This window comes from Melospiza georgiana, chromosome 11 (assembly GCF_028018845.1).
Source record: "Melospiza georgiana isolate bMelGeo1 chromosome 11, bMelGeo1.pri, whole genome shotgun sequence".
In the NCBI taxonomy this organism is placed as follows: Eukaryota; Metazoa; Chordata; class Aves; order Passeriformes; family Passerellidae; genus Melospiza; species Melospiza georgiana.
In genome coordinates this window covers 6,201,895-6,215,405 of record NC_080440.1, presented here as the reverse complement: position 1 = coordinate 6,215,405, position 13,511 = coordinate 6,201,895, and the positions used below count along the sequence as shown (strand labels likewise).

The 13,511-nt window shown below is 45.7% G+C and overlaps 1 protein-coding gene across 22 annotated transcripts in view; it reads right to left on the bottom strand.

Moving 5' to 3' along the window:
• The window catches only part of MAGI1 (membrane associated guanylate kinase, WW and PDZ domain containing 1), a 329,494-nt gene that overhangs the window by 47,445 nt on the left and 268,538 nt on the right, over positions 1–13,511 (bottom strand). For 17 of the 22 annotated variants that reach the window (XM_058032286.1, XM_058032289.1, XM_058032290.1 and 14 more), the window contains exons 9-12: positions 11,909–11,997; positions 10,877–10,969; positions 7,947–8,129; positions 5,579–6,199 (exon numbers count right to left, since the gene is read on the bottom strand). In XM_058032286.1, coding sequence (XP_057888269.1) covers positions 5,579–6,199; positions 7,947–8,129; positions 10,877–10,969; positions 11,909–11,997 — 986 coding nt within the window. The remainder of the gene's footprint in view (positions 1–5,578; positions 6,200–7,946; positions 8,130–10,876; positions 10,970–11,908; positions 11,998–13,511) is intronic. The other 5 variants (XM_058032297.1, XM_058032298.1, XM_058032307.1 and 2 more) reach the window with 1 other exon arrangement.

Genomic DNA, 13,511 nt, shown 5'->3' with positions numbered 1-13,511 from the left:
GATAAAAACAGCACAAAGACCTCAGTGTAAACTCTGCTCCCTCTCTGCTGGGGCTGAAAACTGCTGGAAATGGTGAGCTTTCCTTCCTATTCCACAAGCTTTGGCACTGGCAAACATGCTCTGTGGTAACCATCAGATGAGTCCCAGGTTGTGACTTTTGTCCCAAATGCAGTTTGGACTCACTCTCCCTCTAATTCAGCAGCTGCTAAGACAGTTTGAAACTTTCTGGCAGCTCACTGCTTAAGTGGCATGACTTTCAACTCACTCTTTGCTGCAAGCCTAAAGGGTAAACAGAAATGAGTGGCTTGTTTAAAAGAGTTCAAGCCTGCACTGAATAGCTGATTGCAGCTCTAATTATACCGTGGTTTTACATCATTAGGGATAGCAAATGAAAAGGAGCTCTAATTCCACCACTTGTCTTGTTTTTTTTTTAAACCACTCAATGATCCAGTTCCAGCTAAAGAAAGGAAGAGGAAACTTCATTACCAGGTGGGAATTCCAGCAGGGGAAGGTCCATACCTCTTAAACCCACTGACTTGAGGACCAAGTGAGCAGGACTACTGGAACAGACCTCTCCCCATTTCCACCAACCTCACAGCTTCCCACAAGCACCTTTCATTCTGTTGAACCATAAATAGGGAATTTACCACGGGCTTTACATGGAGGTAAGACTCAGGTAGCAGCTGATGGGCATTTAGACAAGTAGATGTTGCATTGATTCTTCTCCCATAAAACATATTTAGTTTTGACACTCTTGTGTATATCTATAAATCTATTTAGCATATATATTTTTATTTATATTTAATTTTCTTTTTCAGAAGATGTATTTCCATTCCCCAGTGTAATGTGAGTTTGGCACTGTGGAAAGCAATTGGAAATGGCACAGATTTGCACATGACATGTGAGTGACATTTCACCTGCGTGCCTGTACTTTGATCTGGACCAAAGTGGGAACACATCTTCCAGGGGATTATGTAGATCAGGCTAAGGTTTATGCTATTTTTGACCTTCCAGTGAATAAAGATGCAACTAAGCACTAACTGTGAGAGCTCTGAAGGTAAATTGTCTGTTCAGACCTGCACGAACACTCAGTGTAATTCTTGGAACTGAACAAAAACTAAACACATATATTTTGGTTAACCTGAAGATTGACCTTAAAAAAAGAGGTAAAAAAGGAAAAAAAATCTTATTTAATCAGGGGCAATTCACAAAGTATAAAATACATTAGAATTTTCTCTGAAACAAATATTAGGTCTTAGTGATTCCAAAAAATATAGCACATTAGTTTTGCAGAATAACTTGTTCTGACACAGGCCCCCACCTGTCCCAACACAGGCACAACTTCCAGAATAGAAGTCCCTTGGGAAGCAGGGAAATTATTGTGACAAAATGTTTCTTGTATTATGAATAGTCTGTGCAGAATGGAGAGGCATTTGAGAATTGCTTATTTCAGTTGATTACAGTGCATAGGCAAAGCTTCAATGACTAATGGATTTCAAGTGGCAAATAATATTACTTTATTTCTTCGCTTTCAATTTTTTTTTTTTTTTGTAGAAAGTACTTCATGTACTTGGTAGGTACAAGGTTAAAAGAACCTTTTCAGCTACAAACATTCAAAATAAAGTTGTACCTTTTACAGCGGCCTTAACAATAATTCTTTAAAATAACCAAGGTATGTAATCACAATTTCCAGTGCAGGGACAAAAACATGTGCTTAATTCTGCATTTTGTAGCAGCAGCAGTGGTTTACTTTCAGGTACAGAGCTCTCAAATGGTGCTGCTGGTTTATCACGCATCTCCTCTGCTGTTGCAGGCACCACGTCCTGTCCCCTTCAAACGTGCTCAGCTTCACCTTCAGGCAGTAAAGCCTTCACGCCTCCTCCAGTCTGACTTACAGGCTCTAATGGCTTAGCACCCCCTTCTCATCTCCAGTTTAAATTACTCTCAGCCAAACACACAGTTGTTCAGCCAGCTCCTTCATTTAAGTACCTTCTAGCTCTCCTGCCTAATAGAGACAATAATTATTTTGTCCCCTCTGTCCCTTCATTTTGCTAAGCAAAAGCAGCTTTTCCAGTCAGCCCAATCAACCCTCTGCACCCTGGGGTGGGGTGAACTCTTTCTGAACCCCTCATATCAGGGGGTTTGAGTTTTATCCACATATAGGTGAAAGAGGAAAACAACAGCAATATGATTGATACTACAGAGGAGAGGAAGGAGAAGGAAATTTAAAAAAAATCAAACCAGAACACAGACAAGGTAAATTTTCTATGAGGCCTCTGGAAAGCAAATTGTCAGTGATCTGACTTGGTATTGAAGTATTTATCCCAATCCTGCAAACGATTTTAGATGACACCTGAGCACACAGAGGGGGCATTTCAGCTTCACCCCTCCTGAAATCATCAGGATTCATCATCCTTGTGCTCCTCACTCAGAGGCAGCAGCAGGATTTGCCCTCTCCCATAAGCCAGTGCATCAGCTGAACACACTTCACAGTAAATATTTCACAGGCTGCTCTCAGCAACTCTGCATTTTAACAATTAGACCTCCTTGTTGGGAGTGCACCAGCAGCTTGGAGCAGGCAGAGCTTTTCCTGTATATTGCACATCTCTTTCTGATATTTTTCTGCTTGATTAGTAATCACTTTGAACATCCTTCCAGCAGCTCTTGGATAAAAGCCTTGGCATCACAGGGATGCTTCCTGCACAGCGGGACTGAGTACAAGCTGGGCTGAAGGAAGGATGCTGACAGCAGCTGAGCACTTTCCTCACTGGACACCAGAGGGAGGAGGAGGAAAGGACAAGTGACAGAGCGCTGAAGAACAGCTTCAAGAGCCCTGAAGGAGCTTATCAGACACCCGAGCCAAATACATTTCTGCAATCGCCCCAAAATAAAGAGCGGCGCCTTGTCTGGGGATGGTGCTGCTGAGAGAGACTTGGCAGGGGCAACACGAGGTGAAGTTACAGGGAAAGGACCTGAGTGCAGCAGCACTGAGAGCCAGGTGGATTTCAGCCAGTTCCACCTTTGTTTTTTTAAATAGTTTGGGCTCTAAAGGACCTTAAAGATCATCGAGTTCCAACCGCCGTGCTGGGCACAGGGTGTCCCAACCCCATCCAGCCTGGCCTTGGACACTCCCAGGGATGGGACAGCCACAGCTGGTCTGGGCACCCTGTGCCAGGGCCTCAGCACCCTCACAGGGAACAGCTTCTTCCCAATATCCAATCTAAACCTGCCAAGTTTCAGTTCAAAGCCATTTCCCTGTCCTGTGAAAAGCTCCTGTGAAAAGTCATTCTCCAGCCACCTTGTAGGCCCCTTTATGTCCTAGGAGCTGAACCTTGTAGGCCCCTTTATGTTCTGGGAGGTGCTGTAAGGTTTCCCTGAAGCTTTCTCTTTCCATGTTGAGCAACCCCAGATCTCAGCCTGTACTCACAGCAGAGCTACTCATGCCCTCATGCCTCTGATCATCTTGCTGGCCTCCTCTGGGCTGGCTCCCACAGGAGCAGGAGGTGCCAGTGCTGGCCTCCAGCTGGACGCAGTGCTCCAGGAGGGGTGGAGCAGAGGGGCAGGGTCCCCCTCTCACCTGCAGCCCAGGTGATGGATGGAGTTCTGGGCTCTGAGTGCACATGGCTGGGGCATGTCCAGCCTCTCACTCCCCAACATCAGAAGTCTTAAACAAACCTGACAGGTTTTGGGTCTGAGGCTTCTATTGTGCATACTCTGCTTGGCTTCTCTGCCATAGCTTGAGCATCTTGGTCCAGCTTGCCTCTGGATGTGAGAGAACCTTGTTTCAAAAAATAACTGTGGACCAAGGCGACCAAGACCTCCAAGTTCTGTACCACAAGAGCGTGAAATTCAAAACTGCAAGTGCTCTGTGCTGAGATGGAAATGTGAGGACCTTGAGGGAGGGAGGGAGGCAGTTCAAGGAGACTGACATGGCACCTTATCTAGGAAGGTGATAGCAAATGTGGTTAGTATCTTGATTAAATTAAAAAAAATAAAAAAAGATTCAACATGATTATCAGGGAACTATTTACTATTTTATTAAAACTAGGCTTTTATTTCCTCATCAAAACTTTTCATTATGCCTTCAAGGCTTTAGGAGGATTATTAAATGTCAGGCACAATTCAAATAATTAATATATGGTGTTACCAGATATATATGCACTCTCCAGGAGGATTAATAATAGCTGCTATTTTTCTTCCAACCATATTTTCTCTATAATACATATATTAATCATGAGAATGAAGTGCATTTTAAAAATCTCTCTAGTACTGAAAGTCTTTAAGGAACTCACACTTTGAAAATTGAAGAATTCTTAATATATTCTGTTCTCTACTTTCTAATTTACTATCAAAATACAAAAATACAGTAAGCACTTGGAAAGAAAGGAGTACAGGAAAGGCAGTGCTTTCTCCAGAGCTGCTATTAACTGCAGAATCAATGTATTCAATGCCTTGAAATAAGTCTTGGAAAACAACAAACCAGACTTGTGAATTCAGGAAACAACTTGTCCCTTGTGAAAATGGACTGGCTTTTGGTGTTTACTGCAATCAAAACACTCTAGAAAAGTCAGCAGGGAAGTACTTGCATAGCACACACTCCCCTCTGGCTGTGCTCAGCACCCACCTGTCCCTTTAACTCTGCCTCTGCAGGGAGGTCATTGCTGCCATCCACAGGGCACCCATGCATGTTCTGTCCATAAAACCCTGCATGGGACAGGGAGCACAGTGGGGACAGCCCTTTGTCCCTCTGAGAGCCCCAGTGCCAGGCAGGGAGGGAGAGCTGACCCCTCTGCTCTTGATTTTGCATTCCACACCCAACCTGGACTTTCCTGAGACCTTTTCCCTACCCCAGCAATCTCAATCCACAGGTTAAAGGGGTGCTGCCTCAGGTTACTTTACACTTACTATGTGCAGGGAAAGAGTTCCTGTGCATGGATTGACCACTGACAGGTTATTTGCCAGCCATTCTCCATGTAGGCTGCTGTGGGATGGGTTTTGTACCTGCTGGTGGCCTTAGCAGTGCTACCAAAAAATTGAGCTCAGCTCCCAATGGCACGGCAAACAAATGTGCAGAAGTCACACTGCAATTGCTTACAACTTGGAGAAATTTAAATTCTCTTCTAGGCTCCCAAATGTATCCCAGGTATAATCCTTCCCAATGAAGAGTCATTAAGTACCTGATTTTGAACACCGCAAATTGCAGAACATATTACCAGCCTTTCCCATATCTCAGAATAGCTCAAGGAATGTCTATGTTCTATTTAAAACACTCAGGTTTTCTGAGCATGAGACCAGGGTTTGTTATGTAAGCAAAGGTGTAACCACACCACCCTCCTGCCCCTTACCAGCTCTGTGTGCATGTGGGAACCTGAGCATCCCCCACAGTGCACCAACACACAATAAATAATTTTAACTACCTATGTGACCTGACAACTGCCAACTTGGGGCAGTTCCTACATCTCAGGAAAAATAAAAAAATCTACAGAGAAGCTTAGGAGAGCAGATCTTTCATGACATGCATTTTTTTCCCTTTTCTGATTTCAGGAAGAGGTGTTTCAAAGCAGTTTTGAAGCCTTACCTCCTCGCTGCACCAGCAACGTGACTTCGCTCCCCTTAGGACATTCAATCAGCATATCCACCACCTGGTTGTGAGTGAGGCTCTGCACATTCCTCTTGTTGACTTCCACTATGAGGTCTCCCTCCTTCAGGCCGCGGCACCGCGGGCTGTCCACAATCTGTTTCACTCTTTGGCCTCCCCCACCGGGGCTGTCTGCTATAGTAAACCCAAAGCCCATGGGCCCCTTCACTATGTGCACAGTTATGAGTTCAGGCTGCGTGGCTATGGAGGACGCCAAGGACACCGTGTCGTTGGGGTAGCCGTGGGGTCCATTGGAGGAGACCTCGGCCGGGCTGCTGGGCCTGGCCTCCTTTGTGCCGTTCACTTTCCCTGTTTTGCTGCTGTGGCTGGCCGGGGAGTCGTAGTTCTCCTGCCCGTTCACAATGATGGGCTCTTTGTCCAAAATCGCCACGGACGTGACCAGGCTGGTGTTGGGGTCGTCGGGGTCGAAGGGCAGGGGGTAGCCCCGGCACAGCTCCAGGTCCACGCTGGCTCCGATGGGGATGGACTGGAAGATTTTCACCACCTGGGCGTGAGTGTGCCCCAGCACACAGGTGTCGTTCACGCTGACTATGACGTCCCCTGCAGCGGACACAGACAGACAGACAAGGAAATACATTTTGTGCACTGCAGGAAGGGGAGGGCTAGAGCCTGAGAGCAGATCTGCAGCACCCACAGGGCCAGAGGGCTACAGCCTGAGAGCAGATCTGTGACATCCACAGGGCCAGAGGGCTACAGGCTGAGAGCAGATCTGCAGCACCCACAAAGCCAGAGGGCTACAACCTGAGAGCAGATCTGCAGCATCCACAGGTACCACTTACAGGCAACAGCAGCACTTCAGCACAAGAAAAAGGAGCAGTATTGTAAATTCACAGCAAGCTCCATGGCAGGGAAGAACGATGCATCTGACTCCATGTTGCTAGAAGGCTAATTTATTACTTTATTGTACTATATTATATTAAAGAATACTACACTATACTAAAGAATACAGAAAAGATACTCAATGCCAAAAAGATAATAATAAGTACTTGTGACTCTTTCCAGAGTCCCAACACAGCTTGGCCCCTATTGCCAATGAGTGAAAACAACTCACACCAGAATCCAATGAAACAATCACCTGTGGGTACACAATCTCCAAACACATTCCACATGAGCACAAGACAGGAGAAGCAAATGGGATAAGAATTGTTTTTCTTTTCTCTGAGGCCTCTCTCTGCCTTTTAGCTTCCCAGGAGGAAAACTCCAGGTGAAGGAATCATGTTTAGAGGATGTGAATGTCACAGAGCCGTGATACTTGGGTGAGCAAAAACTCTGTGGATTCATGGCATAAAGCCTTTATGTACATAAATGTTTTCGGAAGTGAAAATGGAATTGGCTCATGCAAAAAATTAATAAATTTAAATGCTGGTATATGGCCCATTTCACAGCTATTTTGAAGTCCAGCTCTCACTGTTACACGTTGACATATGATAGAAACAGAATTGAGAGCAGAATTGAGAGCACATGGGAGCTGTAACAGAAGGTTCTCTGTTCTCTGTACCAACTGCTCAGACACAGTGAGTGCCACATGTCATGTCTCATACTTCAGCCTGAACTCCAGATATTGATAAAGTTATGAGTCATTTTATTAACACTGGGGCTGCAAAATAGGGACACTAAGTGCTGTGATGCTCAAGCTGAAAGTGAGGAGTTGTGACCTCAGACGAAGCCTAAGAGGATTTCATAGAATCAAGGTGGAAAAATACCTCCAAGATCATTGAGTCAAACCATTAACCCAGCAACACTGTGCTCACCACTAAACCATATTTCATATTTTGCAACTAAATTGTGATGGACCTGATCTCGGGCAAAATGAATTTGCCCTTGGTGCCTCCACACAGGGAAATTGCAGATTAGCCCACTGCTCTGTCCATTCCTTGGGAGTAGCTTTGGAAAGAGGCAAGCAGCATGGCAGAGACACAAACACAAGGTGGTGCAGCCCTACAAAAATCCTTCATCCACAGCAGGGAGCAGGAACCCACAGCCTGATGTGGAACCCCACAACTGCTGGCTTTTCTCCTCAGATCAGTGTGGGGACAGCAGGAGCTGGCAGTGTCTCAGTGTCAAAATAATGACACTGAGATGGAATTCCAACACATGAAATGTACTTTTCCAAGATTCCGGATATATTCCTCAATGTATCTCACTTCCTTACTTGCTGATAGGAAAGCTGAATGCCTTTCCCCAAGAAAGGGATGAAGACTACAGTCCTTTATGAACAGCACTTCAAACCAGCTGCAAAAACACAAACCAAAGTGATAGTGATGATTTTGACAGAAAGCATCAGTACCTGTTTCCATTTTGCCATCCAACGCTGCAGGACCATCAAGCACCAAACTTTTGATTTGGAGGAATTCATCTGGCTCATCTCCTCCAACGACGGTGAAGCCAAAGCCCCTGCTGCTCTTCCTTAGCTTGGTGTGGATGAACTTCCCTTTCAACTCAGAAGGGTTTCGTGTAAAAAAAGGTTTTCCTGCGTAGGAAGTTTGGAAAAAAAATCTATAAGCAGGCAGGCAAGAGTGTTTGATCTCTTTTTCCTCTGCTCCTCCCCACTGCAAGGAGTCCACGGACAAACACAGCAGTGTGCAGGGACAGGACTGCACTTCACTCCTGCAGCCTCTCATCACATTCAGCCTGTCTCCCTGGATCCAGGCAGGCACTAAAAGATGTGAACAAAACCCCAGTACCTGGCACTTTGTTAGCTGTGGTCGTGCTCACCAAAGCCCCAAGGCTACAAAAGGGAAAACATGCTGCTTTAAAGAATGGAATCCATGAAAGCTAGGGATGCTGGGCTGGATGTGTGTCTCATCTCTGTCCTGAGGTGTTTGTATCCACCCTGGGAAGGATGGGGCAGGGTTAGGGGGCCTCCTACAGGAGTCTGCAGCGAGAGTTTCTGCAGAAAGAAGCATCATTATGTTTTTCACCACTTGACTTTCTCCCAACTCACTGAGCAAAAAGCAAGTTCTGAGCTCTGATAAGACACTGATACCCTTTAGCATAACCCCCAGCCCCACCATTGCTACTGCCCTATGACCTCCACTGGAGAAAAGGGGAGGACACTGATATTGCTCTTCAGACACTGTTTGAAGTCTTTTCCCTTTCTGCTCTTTGCCTGTTGTGGATGAAACACTGCTGGTGTGAAGTTTGAATCAAAGAGCAGCCCAGGACCAGAGCAGTTGTGCTGGAGGGCTGGGAATGCTCTCTGGGAGCACAGTTCAGAGGGAAAGAGGTGCCCCACGGACCAAAGCACATCCTTGCAAAGCATGTTGCACAGGCTCAGCAAAGGGATCAGGGCTGCTGCACTTCACAGTGCCAGCACTAAACACCTTTGCACTTTTAATTGTTTTTAACGCTTAGTCTGTGCCACTAAGCCCTCTGGTGACAACTCTGGGATCAGCAGTGTGTATCACAGCCAGCAGGGCTGGCTCTCTTTCAAACACCTCAGCAGCATTGCTGTGGGCCTCTGCTCAGAGAGGAGACCTCAGGGGAGAGCGAGGGGATTTGAGATTTGTAAGCCTTTGACTGGGAGGAACAAATGTATATTTGAAGATTATTCATGAGGAGGCAGTGTGAGGACTTGTAGTTTTCTGCCTTTGAAAAGGTGGCAGAGGAACATGGAAATCCTGCACATCGTGGGCAGATGGTCTGCTCAGACCCCAGCCTGCAATAAAAGCCCTGACTATCAAAGGGCAGCCCAGAGTCCCCGATAACACTCACAGCTGAGGGGCAGAGTGCAGCAGGGCTCGTTTCTGGTTCAAAGGATGAGCAGAACAAGCAGAGCTTGCTGGTGTCTGCCCACAGACACAGGCTGAGCTTGCCCTGCAGCAGCAGGACAGCAGCATCACAGGCTACATCCCACCTACAGAACTCACATTTGAAGTGAGTCTATCTACAAAACCCAGGCTGTGAGAGTGCTGCCAGGAGCACAGGGAGGGCTCCTTGTGCCCACGTCCCTGCCAGCAGTGCCATCAGGGGGAGAGATGGAAACCTCCAGGCATGGAAACTGCTGCAAATGGGGAGAGAGAGAGAAGGAGCAGCACTGAGAAAGGAAGAGGAAGGAATGAAAGAGGAGAGGAGTCATCAGCAGATACCAGGAAATGTCACTCAGAGTGGTGCTGAGACAGGTTAATGCCCTGCTCTAACGCTGCCGCACAGTTTTGGCGGCTGAGTTGTTGGGTGATGTTGAGCTCCCAACATCAGCCCTGTGTGACAGCTCCTTTGCATTGCCATGTGTGGATGCTTGGGCTGCCCTTGCTTCAGCCTGACTGTGGGAAAGGCAAAGGTGGCGTCCACAGAGGCCTCCAGGAGGAAGATCAGCATTTTTGGGGCATCTGACGACAACTCTACACTCAGGTGCCTCCTGGTCAGGGTGCCAGCCTCAGACCTCCCATGTTTTTTCCTTGCTACCAGGCTGGATTACTCTAATGTACTCTAATATCCCTTAGAATTGTGCTGGGGGATTTGGGTGCTGTGAAATCCCATGTCTGTTTTGGAAGGGCTGATCTGCTTCCTCCTGCTGCAGAGAACTTTTCCTGGCAGGAAAGGCTGCCAGAGACAGCAGCACTCCTGTCAGGTTTGCTTTCAGAGACCATGGGAGAACTTCCCAGCTCTGTCAGGAAGGTGCATTCCAGCCAGCTTCCCTCTCACCTTCCCCAAGCTCTGGCTCCTGCAGACCAGGGCAATGCCACTCACTTGCTATGCAATTCAGATGTAGTCAAAACTAAGCCTACTTACAACCACTTGTAACCAGAGAGCACTTTACTGCCACAGGTACAAGTGGAACTCCCTGCCCTTGCTGGTGACCTGACCTGGCAATGTTTCAGCTCATGCTGCAAATTCAGGAATGATTCATGTCCTGCCTGGTGAGTTATTTAAGGCAAACAACTGGTCTGTGACCACTGACACAATAAATAAGGCTGTAATAGCCCAGAGCACCTGCACAAAAGTACAACTTCTGAGTAAGCCCACTGTGTTTGAAAACTTGGAAGAATAGCCACAATCCTCTTTTTGATGTGTGCACCAAATCTCATTCACCTCTTGCACTCAGCAACAAATGTAGTCTTGAGACAAACTAGCCTCAAAAATCTGGGAATTCAGATAAGCAGGCACAGGGCCTGGTGTGTCATCAGTCATGGAAATACTGCCCTTGTGGTGGCTGAGGAAATTCTCAGGAATAAAAACCTTGTTGCTCTTTTACAACTGGCTTAACAAGGCTGTTACCTTGTACTGGTGCTTCCCGAGCTGCCTCTTGGTTGTTTGAAACATGGTTTGGAGCAGCAGGTGGAGGGAGAGATGGACACTCCTCTGTCCATTCTGGAGAGGGCAGAGAGGGAAATGTTACTGGTTTCACAACAGCACCAGGAGCTGCTGCACACATTGGGAGCATGGGGCTCAAGCAGAGGAGAGGTGAGAAGCATGGCAAGAGAGGAAACAGAGTCACAGACAGAGGGAATACAATGAATGGGATGTCCAAAAACAAGTTCTGAAGGATCTCTATATCCAGGTCAACGGATCCATCTGCTGGGACATCCTATCTCACACTGAAACTTGGGACGCGATTTGCATCTAAGTGGACTTGACATGAAATTGAAATCACAGCATGTAAGTACTTCTACTTACATGCCATGAGGTGCCACTCATGGCATCTAAGTAGAAGAACAAACCCAAATACCACAGGGCCCTCACTGCAGCTGGGCTCCATTTGAACAAAAAAAAAATGAAAAAGTAAGAAAGAAAAAAAGGGGGCTGGGAGGGAGGAAAATAATTTTTAAAAAGTGTTTCAAAATAAGGAAATTACTTCAGATTTTAGAGCCTGACAACATTCAAAGGTCTTGGTTTAAGAAATCTCTCATGCAGGGTTTATCTGGTGCATGTAAGAGCCCACTCCTCATCCCCTCTGACAGCCTGAGTCCAGTGCAGACTGGAACAACACCTACAGTGACTGACTTCATGGAGCAGACTGAAGAGGAAAACGTGCTTTAGCTGTCTCTGGGAAGTCTAGAAACTTTCCAGAGAAAACAAAGGACATACAAAGAAAAATCTCTCCTGTCTAACAAGATTGAAAACTTCTACACTTAAATAATCCAGTTTAGATTTCCTCCTTTGCTGCATCTTCTGTGCAGGACAGACACAGCCTTTGCCATGCGCATCACTTTGCCATGGAGGGAAGGACAAACAGTGGCACGGTGCTGCCAGGGCCAGGGAGGACATTCCCCATGAATAACCCACCCACCATGCCCTCAAGGTGCCAACCTTCTGGAGGCTGTTGCTGTTGTTCCAGCTGCTTCTTCCTCTTGGCTTCAAGGACGGGGTTCTCATACTGTGTCTTGCGGTTGATGTGGCTGGAGATGGAAGAGAGCAAAGAGTTAGCAATGAAACCCGTGGTGCAACAGGCAGGAATGAAGGCCAGGCACTGGAACTTCTCTTTCTGAGGAAAGGAGTAAAATCCCAAACAAACCCAACAGCAGTGGTGTGGAGCCAGGCTCATCCAAAAGGAGTATTTATTAAAACAAGCAGATTCTGGTATTGATATGATGTCTCGAGTAGGGATGGGTAGTTCCTTCAAATACATTAAAGTAGTGATCTATCTGTGAAAAATGAGATTAAAGCAGGAAAGGCATACTGTCTGATTGCATTTTAAAAGACAGGCCTGTATCATCCCTGCTTTAATCAGATTCCCAGAGGTGCAGTCATTTCCTGGCTCACCCAAGTTAAAAACAAAACAAAGCAAACCAAACCCCAACATCTGTCAGCAATCTGATCAATGCACACAGGGTGTCTTAAAAATATCTGCAGGGATGCAAGCTGTGAGCTGGGCTCCAAATGGATCAAAATCTATCCAGAATGAGCCACCAGCAAATACTCCCAGTGGAAACCAGCATTTAGTGAAACTTCAGCTGCTTTCCTCAGGCAGCTTTTGAGCACTATGAGATGTGGAGAGCCAATATTTTGTACCAGTTCCAGGAAGAGAAAAAACAATCAGCCCAGTCCCATCACAGCACACAAGGCTCAACAGAGGATTCACCACGTTATTAAACCCAGTGAAGAACAGCAGCCACAGATGCTGGGGAGGCAGGGGCAGGGCTGGGACTCCCTGAATGCCTCATCAACTGCTCAAGAGCCATTTTCAGTAGAGATTTTGCTACAGCAGAGGAACAGGAAGACCTCAAAAAATATATTACCTTAAAGCCTGTCTTTGTATACAAAGCAAAGTTTACCATTAAGAGTAATTGCTGTTATATATCCTATCCAGCCTGCCTTTATAAAAAAACCCATGTGAAAACCAACCATATTTTCAAGTAATTGTGACAGAAGCACTCCAGGGATTTATATTCAGAAATTTTTCTGTTAAAGATCAATATTAAATCACTAGAAAAATATTTAACTTACTAAATAAAAAACAAGTTAGTGACTTCTACCTCACTGAAAGTGAGCTCTAACTCACTCATTGAAAAAGATTTCCCATTTCAAGGTATCTTTGGAGAGCCAAGAAAAAATTATAACTACTTTAAAAATGATATAAACTTTTTCATGATACAATTGTCTCTCAATAAAAACTATTATGTAATAACAAAGTGACTGATTTGAAGGGACAGAGACAAATGCTGAAATTACAGCCATCATGCTAGCTTAGAGACAGCAAGTAAAATAAAATTATTGTCTTATTGAAGTTACTTTTTGATTTAATTTCATCAGTGAGGAGTGCCACAAAACTAACAGGCATGTGTATATAAAGTGACAGGACAATATCCTGTAAAGATCTCTTGGTATGGCATTTAATAGCTGAAAAATATTCTTGATGTCTTTGGTAAATAAATGTCAAGCCTTAATTACACAGTTTGCTAACCTTGTTTCC